Below are 15447 nucleotides of genomic sequence, written 5' to 3'. Positions count from 1 at the left end.
TCAACATTGTTAAGCCAACTGCCCCCCTCAAATAAAGGACATATAAGTTCCCCCCAGACTGGAATCATACACTGGGCAGAACGAACACAAAGGCCGACTTACTAATGTGAGTGCACCTGGACCTTGTCGTAAATGGCGCATCTAGGTTTAAAAAAAAACTGCTGCACAGAACTTGCAGAAGGGGTGGGGTTTATTGGGAAAGGGGCGTGGCCTGAGAAACATTCTGCGCCAAAATTGTGCCGCAATTCTGGTGTAAAAAGTAAGTCAATCAACAGTTGTAAAGCGCCTGCAACAAATGTATCATCAGTTGAAGTTCATGTGGTAAATCTGGTGGAGGTCTAGACCACCGGGCTGCGGGACCTGGCATTTACACATATGGTGCAGTGTGGATCCTACATGCAATCATTGCAAGGGTTCACCGAGTGCAGGCGAGCAATGTCCTTCACGTTGGATCTGATAACATCCCCAGCCCCACCGAGTACACACAGGCAGAGGGAATCCCCGGCAGGATCAATCAGTAACGTCTCACCTGAATAGCAGGAACCAGAGTGAAATATCCAATCAGAATGATTCCCAGCTCGGTGGCCATGTTCTTCATGATGGACCAGCTCTCGTTACTTAATCCTGACCACACCACAGAGAGAAACGCACAGATGAGAGCAGGATCCGTTCATACGCCACAGACCGCATCACCCACGGGTCACTTACCTTGTGCTATGCGGAGCTTGACCTCAAGGTCAACCGGGGTGGACACAACAGATTTTGTCAGCACCAAAACATTTTCTAATCCAATGACCACAACCAGATAAGGAAAGATCTCCCTGTAGGAAAAAACACATGAGAAACGATGCGCCCAAAGGACAGCATGGGGGGGGGGGGGGGGGGGTCCACGTATTACATGATGTCAAGGGTTACTCCCATCTTATCCCTTCATGGCCAAGATGGGCGTAACAAAGCGCTCACTCAGGCCATGCCCATATCAACCATGAGAAGGCTGACGTGGAAAAACCACGCTAAAAGGGATATATACCGCATGTATCACACAGCTACATACCCGCCATTGAGGGTCGGTGTCAGCCCAAAGAGGGTGCACAATCCCACAGACATTAGCAATGAGCTCAGGACGGTCACCACTGCAGCCAGGGCAAGGCCCCATTTGGACTTCACCAGGTCAATCTTCCCTTTAAAGCAAAAAAGAAATAAATTCCGTGAATAATGAAAAAATAAAATGGTAATATTAAACATGAAAGCTGTAACCAGGACCTCCAATGCTGGGGGCCCCTGCTCCTCAGGACAGACCATTTAGATCTGACACCCCCCCCCCCCCCCCAGTTTCGAGGGGGCCTCCAGCGCCAACCATTCTGTAGTAGACAGAGTTGTGCCCATTAAAGTGAATGGTAACCAGTTCCGTTCGCTACACAATGGACGAAGCTGTGGTTCTGGTGCTGAACCCAATCAGCAGGGGTTTGGGGTGTCAGAACCCGCCAGTCACATACTGGTAGCCTGTCCTGAGGATGGGCCATGAACAGTAAAATCCAGGACAACCCGTCCATATTCTCAGAGCTGGAAGGATCCAGCGATACCCCATGACAGAAATGCAGAACTTCCAATACTCTGGCACGCTTGGCATCATCATCAGATTTTACAGACTACATAAAAGGGTGTGTTTACTTTTGCAAGCATTTTTTTATCAAGCCAGAGCATGGAAAATAGAGAAAAATGTTTCATCAAACCTCTAATCTGTCCGGATTAAAAATCTACTGTTTGCTGAATACAGCTCCTAGGCAGACCTGTGCGTCTCCATGGTAACAGACTACTAACACACCTGTGTAGTCTGATCCAACCGCCACTACATTATTTCTTCTCACACGTCACTTACTGGTGGAGAAGTAAATGTAGGCAAACAGGATGAAGTAGGTGGTGACCAGAGGGATCAGCTCCGCTATTCCAATCTCCTCCTTGAAGTGGACATGGACGATGTTCTGACCGGGGGATGTGCAGTTGGTACTGGGGTACAGCTGTCTGAGACGGGTTCTTAGGCTGTTTATAAACCTGCCGTTTAAACAGGGATGTTAACTGAACGCAGGGGGAGGTTCGTTACATTGTACAATGCGTGTATATGACAGTATGAGGTGGTGTAGGGTCAGCGCTCTCGTGACTTACTTCTCATCGTATCGGCGCAGCGCCAGTGTGATGGTGTACGAAACCATCCGCTTGCGATTGTACAGGCTGACGCCGCTCTGCTTCCCGGGCAATCCGAACAGCAAGTCTGCGGGAGGGGAAGGAGAAACGTATCTTAAAGGGATGGTCTTTTGTAAATGGACACGTAATCATTGTACGGGAAGAACTATCAGACAGGCGTCTCCTACCGCGGAGGGTGGCGGAGGTCTGCAGGGTCTTGGGCTCATGCTGATGAATGGTCCGGATGAGGTCGGGATCCTTGTTGAAGTGTTCTTGGTTGTTCTGCCAGAAGTTGCCCGGGGAGAGGAGGAGGCAGCCATGTTCTGGAAGCTTATCTCGGAGTTTCTTCGGTCCCGGCAGGAGATCGGTCACCTGCAGACAGACATCTTCCAGGCTCCTCTCACTGCTCCTGGTCAAAATACAGGACAGAAATTAAAGGGATTGTCCAGTAATGCACCAATTGTAGACTGAAAACAACCGACACTTTAAAATCAAATGTGTGCTTACATTCCTCTTGCTGTCAGTGAATAGATACATTCTTGTTTGAGGCAGAGGCTGAAAACCCATCCTTATCTAGGCCGGCTCTCACAGCTGGGTGTTTGTTACAAATCAGTTTGAACCAAATACAAAATCAGCAAAAGCCTCTCTCCTGTCCTCGCCTACACTGACACACTGTAACGAGTCCAGCAGCTGTGTGACCAACACTTGATCAGGACAGCGAGCAGAGGTCATTTAGGAATTGAACAGGGCTTTGGGGACTTGAAATACAAAGTATTATAAGTTGAGATCTGTTGACAGGCTTGCTGATGGTTTCCAGTCACTGCACTGCCTCCTGTGAACAGCAAAATCCCTGATCCTAAATAGTCACCGCCGGTGTGAGAGATGATTGTCAGAATTACCGCTCTCTCAGCACGTGGTTCCGGATCTCTTCCACTAATCGAAACACTCTGGACAGAGGAGAGCGGAAAACATCCACGGCCAGGAAGTTCTTGTCCCACGGAGTCACCACACCCTTCACCAAAACCTGCTGGATGAAGGCGACCGGCCGACCAAGATACTGCAGAGACAAGAACATACATGTAACATGTTCTCCAACACTGATATATCATACAGGTTATACTTCTAATAACACCAAGCCAGCGAGTACAGCTCTGGAGTAGAATACATAATGTATGTACACAGTGACTGCACCAGCAGAATAGTGAGTGCAGCTCTGGAGTATAATACAGGATGTAACTCAGGATCAGTACAGGATAAGTAATGTATGTACACAGTGACTGCACCAGCAGAATAGTGAGTGCAGCTCTGGAGTATAATACAGGATGTAACTCAGGATCAGTACAGGATAAGTAATGTATGTACACAGTGACTGCACCAGCAGAATAGTGAGTGCAGCTCTGGAGTATAATACAGGATGTAACTCAGGATCAGTACAGGATAAGTAATGTATGTACACAGTGACTGCACCAGCAGAATAGTGAGTGCAGCTCTGGAGTATAATACAGGATGTAACTCAGGATCAGTACAGGATAAGTAATGTATGTACACAGTGACTGCCCCAGCAGAATAGTGAGTGCAGCTCTGGAGTATAATACAGGATGTAACTCAGGATCAGTACAGGATAAGTAATGTATGTACAGAGTGACTGCACCAGCAGAATAGTGAGTGCAGCTCTGGAGTATAATACAGGATAATTAATGTGATGTATGTACACAGTGACTGCACCAGCAGAATAGTGAGTGCAGCTCTGGAGTATAATACAGGATAAGTAATGTGATGTATGTACACATATAATACATGATGCACATGACACATTCTATACATTGGGGGTCGGGCTGGCTGATTTTATCTGGATTTGGGCTCTGTACAGTATGGCTCAGTGGCACACTGAGGGGGGTGTCGCTGGCTGTTTGGGGGGGTGTCGCTGGCTGTGTCAGTGTGTCCGACTCTATATCTTGGTACTAAGGTCAGTAATCAGATCCTTTCTGTGCAGATAACATAACCTCACACGTGTAGAGATAAGGAGAGAACATGTCCAGGCCAAGGTCACTCCCTGGAATCATCTGCTCAGTCTCGCCTTTCTGTATGCAGCGGGTACAGGGCACAGAGTGATGCATGTCACACTGCCAGGGCTGCTAATCCGCACCCCAATGCACTGGCGTCTCTGTAGCCCTCGAATCCCTAAGCATCAAGTATATGGTGGGCTCAACCCTGTAGAGGGAGATCTGCAAAGACCAGCCCACCATTGGACCCACCACCCCATGCCAATCTGCCGGCAGGGGTGTAACTACTCACCCAGTCTGGGCGGTCGCTGCGGTCATCTGGGCTCAGTTCAGATGGTGGTGGGGAGTAGTCCTTCACTGGAGTGATGTACTCGACAGGTCCTGTCCCCGGTAGAGGCAGCTTCAGGAGAGGAGAGCTGCGAGGAAGAAGAATCATCATCTACTGAGAAGACTGACCCGGCTCACTTCTACTAACACACTGCTCCAAAGCTGCAGAGTCAGGAGCCGGGGCGGACTCTGCAGAACAATCACTGGGTACTGCGGCCGGCCTTACCTACCCGAACCACTGCGCCGGATCGTAAAGAACCATATACAAGGCCCAAAGAGTAGGCACGGCCCCCATACTGCGAAGACACTGCTGACAGGAGCGGACGTGTGAGAAACCGCTGCAGCCCGCTCTGTACCGCTGCAGCCCGCTCTGTACCGCTGCAGCCCGCTCTGTAAAAATGCTGGTAACAAGGTGTACACCGACCCCCCGCAGTACTGGACGACACGGGAAGCATGATGTGTACACCGACCCCCCGCAGTACTGGACGACACGGGAAGCATGATGTGTACATCGACCCCCCGCAGTACTGGACGACACGGGAAGCATGATGTGTACAGCGACCCCCCGCAGTACTGGACGACACGGGAAGCATGATGTGTACATCGACCCCCCGCAGTACTGGACGACACGGGAAGCATGATGTGTACAGCAACCCCCCGCAGTACTGGACGACACGGGAAGCATGATGTGTACAGCGACCCCCCGCAGTACTGGACGACACGGGAAGCATGATGTGTACACCGACCCCCCGCAGTACTGGACGACACGGGAAGCATGATGTGTACAGCGACCCCCCGCAGTACTGGACGACACAGGAAGCATGATGTGTACACCGACCCCCCGCAGTATTAAACGAAACAGGAAGCATGATGTGTACACCGACCCCCGCAGTACTGGACGACACGGGAAGCATGATGCGTACACCGAACCCCCGCAGTACTGAATGACACAGGAAGCATGATATGTACATCGAACCCCCGCAGTACTGAATGACACAGGAAGCATGATGTGTACACCGACCCCCCGCAGTACTGGATGACACGGGAAGCATGATGCGTACACTGACCCCCCGCAGTACTGGACGACACGGGAAGCATGATGCGTACACTGACCCCCCGCAGTACTGGACGACACGGGAAGCATGATGTGTACACCGACCCCCGCAGTACTGGACGACACGGGAAGCATGATGCGTACACCGAACCCCCGCAGTACTGAATGACACAGGAAGCATGATATGTACATCGAACCCCCGCAGTACTGAATGACACAGGAAGCATGATGTGTACACCGACCCCCCGCACTACTGGATGACACGGGAAGCATGATGCGTACACTGACCCCCCGCAGTACTGGACGACACGGGAAGCATGATGCGTACACTGACCCCCCGCAGTATGGGATGACACGGGAAGCATGATGCGTACACCGACCCCCCGCAGTACTGGACGACACGGGAAGCATGATGCGTACACTGACCCCCCGCAGTACTGGACGACACGGGAAGCATGATGCGAACACTGACCCCCCGCAGTACTGGACGACACGGGAAGCATGATATGTACACCGACCCCCCGCAGTACTGGACGACACGGGAAGCATGATGCGTACACCGACCCCCCGCAGTACTGGACGACACGGGAAGCATGATGCGTACACCGACCCCCCGCAGTACTGGACGACACGGGAAGCAGGTTGTGTACATCGCGAACGCCCCCACCCCCCAGTACTGGGTGACACCGGATCTACATGCAGAGAAGTTGTCCGGCAGGTAAAATTAGTAACTGTAGTACAGGTGAGATCTGCCGCGAACAAGTCTGTGTGAACGCGGGGAGCTGATCCTCCGAGTCCTTATGCAACTGCAACCTACACATGTATAAGGAGGGGTGGGGGAAGGGCGACTGTATCAAAGGTGAGAGAGTCGGAGGCAGCAATCACCCCCATCCTCCACAGAAAACCAGAGAGACATGTACAGGAGAGCATGAGACTCTTCCTACATACAGAGGATTAAACAAGAAATGAACTACAAGATCCAGCAAGTCCCTCATCTAATAAAGACAAACATATATTTACTGTGAAAAAAGAAAATACAGAAAATAACATAAAATGCCCCAAAATACACAGTAATGTCAGACACACAAAATACTGTATTCATCTCTGTACAAGCAGTATTATAGTAGTTATATTCTTGTACATAGGAGCAGTATTATAGTAGTTATATTCTTGTACATAGGAGGCAGTATTATAGTAGTTATATTCTTGTACATAGGAGCAGTATTATAGTAGTTATATTCTTGTACATAGGAGCAGTATTATAGTAGTTATATTCTTGTACATAGGAGGCAGTATTATAGTAGTTATATTCCTGTACATAGGAGCAGTATTATAGTAGTTATATTCTTGTACATAGGAGCAGTATTATAGTAGTTATACTCTTGTACATAGGAGCAGTATTATAGTAGTTATACTCTTGTACATAGGAGGCAGTATTATAGTAGTTATATTCATGTACATAGGAGGCAGTATTATAGTAGTTATATTCATGTACATAGGAGCAGTATTATAGTAGTTATATTCTTGTACATAGGAGCAGTATTATAGTAGTTATATTCCTGTACATAGGAGGCAGTATTATAGTAGTTATATTCCTGTACATAGGAGCAGTATTATAGTAGTTATATTCTTGTACATAGGAGCAGTATTATAGTAGTTATATTCCTGTACATAGGAGCAGTATTATAGTAGTTATATTCCTGTACATAGGAGCAGTATTATAGTAGTTATATTCTTGTACATAGGAGCAGTATTATAGTAGTTATATTCTTGTACATAGGAGGCAGTATTATAGTATTTATATTCTTGTACATAGGAGGCAGTATTATAGTAGTTATATTCTTGTACATAGGAGGCAGTATTATAGTAGTTATATTCTTGTACATAGGAGGCAGTATTATAGTAGTTATATTCTTGTACATAGGAGGCAGTATTATAGTAGTTATATTCTTGTACATAGGAGCAGTATTATAGTAGTTATATTCTTGTACATAGGAGCAGTATTATAGTAGTTATATTCTTGTACATAGGAGCAGTATTATAGTAGGTATATTCTTGTACATAGGAGCAGTATTATAGTAGTTATATTCTTCTACATAGGAGGCAGTATTATAGTAGTTATATTCTTCTACATAGGAGGCAGTATTATAGTAGTTATATTCTTGTACATAGGAGCAGTATTATAGTAGTTATATTCTTCTACATAGGAGGCAGTATTATAGTAGTTATATTCTTCTACATAGGAGGCAGTATTATAGTAGTTATATTCTTCTACATAGGAGGCAGTATTATAGTAGTTATATTCTTGTACATAGGAGCAGTATTATAGTAGTTATATTCTTGTACATAGGAGCAGTATTATAGTAGTTATATTCCTGTACATAGGAGCAGTATTATAGTAGTGATATTCCTGTACATAGGAGCAGTATTATAGTAGTTATATTCTTGTACATAGGAGGCAGTATTATAGTAGTTATATTCTTGTACAGAGGAGCAGTATTATAGTAGTTGTATTCTTGTACATAGGAGCAGTATTATAGTAGTTGTATTCTTGTACATAGGAGCAGTATTATACTAGTTATATTCTTGTACATAGGAGGCAGTATTATAGTAGTTATATTCCTGTACATAGGAGGCAGTATTATAGTAGTTATATTCCTGTACATAGGAGGCAGTATTATAGTAGTTATATTCCTGTACATAGGAGGCAGTATTATAGTAGTTATATTCTTGTACATAGGAGCAGTATTATAGTAGTTATATTCTTGTACATAGGAGGCAGTATTATAGTAGTTATATTCTTGTACATAGGAGCAGTATTATAGTAGTTATATTCTTGTACATAGGAGGCAGTATTATACTAGTTATATTCTTGTACATAGGAGGCAGTATTATAGTAGTTATATTCTTGTACATAGGAGCAGTATTATAGTAGTTATATTCTTGTACATAGGAGGCAGTATTATACTAGTTATATTCTTGTACATAGGAGCAGTATTATAGTAGTTATATTCTTGTACATAGGAGCAGTATTATAGTAGTTCTATTCTTGTACATAGGAGCAGTATTATAGTAGTTATATTCTTGTACATAGGAGCAGTATTATACTAGTTATATTCTTGTAGATAGGAGCAGTATTATAGTAGTTATATTCTTGTACATAGGAGCAGTATTATAGTAGATATATTCTTGTACATAGGGGGCAGTATTATAGTAGTTATATTCTTTTATATAGGGGCAGTATAATAGCAGTTATATTCTTGTACATAGGAGCAGTATTATAGTAGTTATATTCTTGTACATAGGAGCAGTATTATAGTAGTGATATTCCTGTACATAGGAGCAGTATTATAGTAGTTATATTCTTGTACATAGGAGGCAGTATTATAGTAGTTATATTCTTGTACAGAGGAGCAGTATTATAGTAGTTGTATTCTTGTACATAGGAGCAGTATTATAGTAGTTGTATTCTTGTACATAGGAGCAGTATTATACTAGTTATATTCTTGTACATAGGAGGCAGTATTACAGTAGTTATATTCCTGTACATAGGAGGCAGTATTATAGTAGTTATATTCCTGTACATAGGAGGCAGTATTATAGTAGTTATATTCTTGTACATAGGAGCAGTATTATAGTAGTTATATTCTTGTACATAGGAGGCAGTATTATAGTAGTTATATTCTTGTACATAGGAGCAGTATTATAGTAGTTATATTCTTCTACATAGGAGGCAGTATTATAGTAGTTATATTCTTCTACATAGGAGGCAGTTTTATAGTAGTTATATTCTTGTACATAGGAGCAGTATTATAGTAGTTATATTCTTGTACATAGGAGCAGTATTATACTAGTTATATTCTTGTACATAGGGGGCAGTATTATAGTAGTTATATTCTTGTACATAGGGGGCAGTATTATAGTAGTTATATTCTTGTACATAGGAGCAGTATTATAGTAGTTATATTCTTGTACATAGGAGCAGTATTATAGTAGTTATATTCTTGTACATAGGAGCAGTATTATAGTAGTTATATTCTTATACATAGGAGCAGTATTATAGTAGTTATATTCCTGTACATAGGAGCAGTATTATAGTAGTTATATTCTTGTACATAGGGTCAGTATTATAGTAGTTATATTCTTGTACATAGGAGCAGTATTATAGTAGTTATATTCTTGTACATAGGAAGTAGTATTATAGTAGTTATATGCTTGTACATAGGAGCAGTATTATAGTAGTTATATTCTTGTACATAGGAGCAGTATTATAGTAGTTATATTCTTGTACATAGGAGCAGTATTATAGTAGTTATATTCTTGTACATAGGAGGCAGTATTATAGTAGTTATATGCTTGTACATAGGAGCAGTATTATAGTAGTTATATTCTTGTACATAGGAGCAGTATTATAGTAGTTATATTCTTGTACATAGGAGCAGTATTATAGTAGTTATATTCTTTGTCAAATTTCTTTTTATTGATAAAAGTAGCAGAATAAAAACAATGTCGGAACATTCCAACTTCACATTTTGCCATACAAGACAAAGGCATCACATATATAGCGTACTTAGTTAGGAGTAAAGCATGCATTCCTTTACAATGTTCATTGAGTTATGTCGCTGTAAGATTTAACATAGTGAGTGCTATATAAAGGATTTCTCGACCAACCTAGATCCTGTGAAGCGTCTTGTTTCTCTAGCATAATTGTATCTTGCATAGGTAAGCTTTATTAAGATGTATATATGTCAGTGGGTATTAGGATAACTGTTTCCTGAAGTGAACTAATATTTACCCCTACCGCCTGTATCTGTAGGAGGAGGGAAAGTTCCAACCAGAAGAAAAAAGGGATACAGGGGGGAGGAAAAAAGGGACAAAAGTCCTTCAACTTGGGATGGGAGGGAATTGGGGTGGTGAGGCCTCCTAGGGGAGACCCTCCTGAACACACATGTTTCAAATGCTTCTCATATATGCTTTATCTATACACGCTCTACCAGACATTGCTGGATTTTAATGGTCATGGATTGAGATTATAATAAGGCGGCTGTATAAATTACTTCTCTAACATATTATCGCACCTGAGAGTCTGTACTCTGGTTCCCGTACGTCAACCATGGGGACCAAGTTTTAAGGTATTTCTCGTGCCGTCTGATCTCCCAGCCAGCCAGTTCCTCCATTCTACATATCTGGTCTACTTTTATTTCCCAATGTGGAAGCGCAGGTGGTTCTTCACTGAGCCATTTCTGTGGAATTAGAAGCCTCGCTGCTTGTATTAGATGTGTAGGTAAGCTTGATTTGGATGGAGACAGGCCTGGAGTGGGAAGCCAGAGAAGCACCATTCTGGCGATAGCTGGATGTGTCTATTCATGACTTTATCTATTACTTCAGATACTCCTTCCCAATACTCGCGTGTTTTTGGACAAGACCAGAATATATGTGTTTGCGATCCACTCCCCTCCCCACACCTCCAGCACAGGTCAGAATTGCTGAGTCCCTTAGCGAATAGTTGTTTCGGGGTGTGATACCACTGAGTTAGTAACTTGTATGAGTGCTCTTGTACTCTCACGCATCTGGAGAATCCATGAGAGTGTGCGTGGATACGTAATATATCCGTTTCCGAGAAATCTAACTCTAGTTCTGTGGCCCAAGTTTTTAAATAATGTGGCATCCCTACAGGGTTTTGGACATTAAGTGCTAAGTATATTTTAGATATTAGTTTGTTAGGGGGCGACTCTAAATGCATCAGCTTCTCAAACCAAGTGGTTTCCGTTTTGCTCTGTCTGTCTTTTAGTAATGGTTTACTAACGGAATTAAATTCAATGGTATCTAGAAAGTTGCAAGATGACAGGACCTTGTTTATGGGGTGTTGGTCATGAAGAGCGCTTGATGCCCCATCTAGGAATTCTTCTATAGTATAGGAGTGTATTTTGTTCCATATTGGCGGTACATTGTCTGCCTTGGGTCTAACTAGGAATGGAGCAAGGTCGGCTGGCATCAATGATGACGGAGCAGGGAGCAGGCTTTTATCCTTATTTAGTTGTCTAACAACAGCTACTGTGCCTTTAAGCAGCACATGTGAGTGTAATGAAGAGGAGTTCAGGCCCCACAAACCCGCTCTCTGCTTCCTATCAAGTTGTGCGGTCTCTAGTTCTTTGCCCAAGATATTGGACCAAGGGGCATGAATATGTAACCACCTCTTCAGGTGTATGGCTTTATAATATAGCTGCGCATCAGGTAAAGCCATACCACCCTGAGCTTTCCTTAGTATTAGCGTGCGATGTGCCAGTCTCGCTCCCCTCCCCCTCCAAAGGAACGTGCTAAAGAGTCGTCTGATTTGCGTAAAGAAGGAAGAGGGAAGAAAGACAGGCAGCATCTGCATGGCATATAATAGTCTAGGCATAATAAATGCTTTCAGCATATTCTTCCGACCCATCCACGATACATACGGAATCCGTAGGGTGTGTAACTGCTGTTGGATATCCTTCAGTAATGCAGCATAATTTAGCTGGAATATTTTATCCAGTTTATAGGGAATTTTGATACCCAGGTAGGACAGGTGAGACGTTTGCCATATAAAGGGAGTATTAGATTTAAGTAAGCTGATCTGATTGGCTGGTGCGGACACATTCATAGCCTCTGACTTTGTGTGGTTCACTTTGAAGTTGGACACTTGTCCATACTGCTCGAACAGGGATAACAGACGCGGGAAGGCCTCGACCGGGTTGGACACCATGACCAAAAGGTCGTCTGCATATGCTGCATTAAGATGTTCAGTGGAGCTGTTCTCCAATTTAATGCCCCTGATGTCCGGGTGTTCCCTAATAGCTTGTAGTAATGTTTCCATTACTAGAATGTACAAAGCAGGCGATAACGGGCAGCCCTGCCTCGTCCCATTCCTTATGGGGAAGGGAGGCGACAGGGTGCCATTAACTCTGATCCGGGCGCTTGGGTCGCCATACAGTGACATGATGGCGTTTCTGAACTGTTGAGGAAAACCAAACTTTTGCAAAGTACTCATCATATAGTAGAGTAGTTATATTCTTGTACATAGGAGCAGTATTATAGTAGTTATATTCTTGTACATAGGAGCAGTATTATAGTAGTTATATTCTTGTACGTAGGAGCAGTATTATAGTAGTTATATTCTTGTACATAGGAGGCAGTATTATAGCAGTTATATTCTTGTATATAGGAGCAGTATTATAGTAGTTATATTCTTGTACATAGGAGCAGTATTATAGTAGTTATATTCTTGTACATAGGAGCAGTATTATAGTAGTTATATTCTTGTACATAGGAGCAGTATTATAGTAGTTATATTCTTGTACATAGGAGCAGTATTATAGTAGTTATATTCTTGTACATAGGAGGCAGTATTATAGTAGTTATATTCTTGTACATAGGAGCAGTATTATAGTAGTTATATTCTTGTATATAGGAGCAGTATTATAGTAGTTATATTCTTGTACATAGGAGGCAGTATTATAGTAGTTATATTCTTGTACATAGGAGCAGTATTATAGTAGTTATATTCTTATACATAGGTGGCAGTATTATAGTAGTTATATTCTTGTACATAGGAGCAGTAATATAGTAGTTATATTCTTGTACATAGGAGGCAGTATTATAGTAGTTATATTCTTGTACATAGGAACAGTATTATAGTAGTTATATCCTTGTACATAGGAGCAGTATTATAGTAGTTATATTCTTGTACATAGGAGGCAGTATTATAGTAGTTATATTCTTGTACATAGGAGCAGTAATATAGTAGTTATATTCTTGTACATAGGAGGCAGTATTATAGTAGTTATATTCTTGTACATAGGAGGCAGTATTATAGTAGTTATATTCTTGTACATAGGAGCAGTATTATAGTAGTTATATTCTTGTACATAGGAGCAGTATTATAGTAGTTATATTCTTGTACATAGGAGCAGTAATATAGTAGTTATATTCTTGTACATAGGAGGCAGTATTATAGTAGTTATAGTCTTGTACATAGGAGGCAGTATTATAGTAGTTATATTCTCGTACATAGTAGCAGTATTATAGTAGTTATATTCTTGTACATAGGAGCAGTATTATAGTAGTTATATTCTTGTACATAGGAGGCAGTATTATAGTAGTTATATTCTTGTACATAGGAGCAGTATTATAGTAGTTATATTCTTATACATAGGAGCAGTATTGTAGTAGTTATATTCTTGTACATAGGAGCAGTAGTATAGTAGTTATATTCTTGTACATAGGAGCAGTATTATAGTAGTTATATTCTTGTACATAGGAGCAGTATTATAGTAGTTATATTCTTGTACATAGGAGGCAGTATTATAGTAGTTATATTCTTGTACATAGGAGCAGTATTATAGTAGTTATATTCCTGTACATAGGAGGCAGTATTATAGTAGTTATATTCTTGTACATAGGAGGCAGTATTATAGTAGTTATATTCCTGTACATAGGAGCAGTATTATAGTAGTTATATTCTTGTACATAGGAGCAGTATTATAGTAGTTATATTCTTATACATAGGAGCAGTATTATAGTGGTTATATTCTTGTATACAGGAGCAGTATTATAGTAGTTATATTCTTGTACATAGGAGGCAGTATTATAGTAGTTATATTCTTGTACATAGGAGCAGTATTATAGTAGTTATATTCTTGTACATAGGAGGCAGTATTATAGTAGATATATTCCTGTACATAGGAGGCAGTATTATAGTAGTTATATTCTTGTACATAGGAGGCGGTATTATAGTAGTTATATTCTTGTACATAGGAGCAGTATTATAGTAGTTATATTCTTGTATACAGGAGCAGTATTATAGTAGTTATATTCTTGTACATAGGCGCAGTATTATAGCAGTTATATTCTTGTACATAGGAGGCAGTATTATAGTAGTTATATTCTTGTACATAGGAGGCAGTATTATAGTAGTTATATTCTTGTACATAGGAGCAGTATTATAGTAGTTATATTCCTGTACATAGAAGGCAGTATTATAGTAGGTATATTCTTGTACATAGGAGCAGTATTATAGTAGTTATATTCTTGTACATAGGAGGCAGTATTATAGTAGTTATATTCTTGTACATAGGAGCAGTATTATAGTAGTTATATTCTTGTACATAGGCGCAGTATTATAGTAGTTATATTCTTGTACATAGGAGGCAGTATTATAGTAGTTATATTCCTGTATATAGGAGCAGTATTATAGTAGTTATATTCTTATACATAGGAGCTGTATTATAGTAGTTATATTCTTGTACATAGGAGCAGTATTATAGTAGTTATATTCTTGTACATAGGAGCAGTATTATAGTAGTTATATTCTTGTATATAGGAGGCAGTATTATAGTAGTTATATTCTTGTACATAGGAGCAGTATTATAGTAGTTATATTCTTGTACATAGGAGGCAGTATTATAGTAGTTATATTCTTGTACATAGGAGCAGTATTATAGTAGTTATATTCTTGTACATAGGAGCAGTATTATAGTAGTTATATTCTTATACATAGGAGCAGTATTATAGTAGTTATATTCTTGTACATAGGAGGCAGTATTATAGTAGTTATATTCTTGTACATAGGAGCAGTATTATAGTAGTTATATTCTTGTACATAGGAGCAGTATTATAGTAGTTATATTCTTGTACATAGGAGTAGTATTATAGTAGTTATATTCTTGTACATAGGAGCAGTATTATAGTAGTTATATTCTTATACATAGGAGCAGTATTATAGTAGTTATATTCTTGTACATAGGAGCAGTATTATAGTAGTTATATTCTTGTACATATGAGGCAGTATTATAGTAGTTATATTCCTTATGGGGAAGGGAGGCGACAGGGTGCCATTAACTCTGACCCGGGCGC

The 15447-nt window shown here is 41.3% G+C and overlaps 1 protein-coding gene across 3 annotated transcripts in view; it reads right to left on the bottom strand.

Moving 5' to 3' along the window:
• The window catches only part of LOC121000800 (SREBF chaperone), a 47206-nt gene that overhangs the window by 8662 nt on the left and 23097 nt on the right, over positions 1-15447 (bottom strand). For 2 of the 3 annotated variants that reach the window (XM_040431443.1, XM_040431445.1), the window contains exons 3-10: positions 4477-4600; positions 3081-3238; positions 2370-2590; positions 2164-2269; positions 1880-2052; positions 1055-1181; positions 709-821; positions 530-624 (exon numbers count right to left, since the gene is read on the bottom strand). In XM_040431443.1, coding sequence (XP_040287377.1) covers positions 530-624; positions 709-821; positions 1055-1181; positions 1880-2052; positions 2164-2269; positions 2370-2590; positions 3081-3238; positions 4477-4600 — 1117 coding nt within the window. The remainder of the gene's footprint in view (positions 1-529; positions 625-708; positions 822-1054; positions 1182-1879; positions 2053-2163; positions 2270-2369; positions 2591-3080; positions 3239-4476; positions 4601-15447) is intronic. The other variant, XM_040431444.1, reaches the window with a different exon arrangement.

This window comes from Bufo bufo, chromosome 5 (assembly GCF_905171765.1).
Source record: "Bufo bufo chromosome 5, aBufBuf1.1, whole genome shotgun sequence".
Classification (NCBI taxonomy): Eukaryota; Metazoa; Chordata; class Amphibia; order Anura; family Bufonidae; genus Bufo; species Bufo bufo.
The sequence above is the reverse complement of the archived record's forward strand: the minus strand, read 5'-3'. Positions and strand labels throughout refer to the sequence as shown.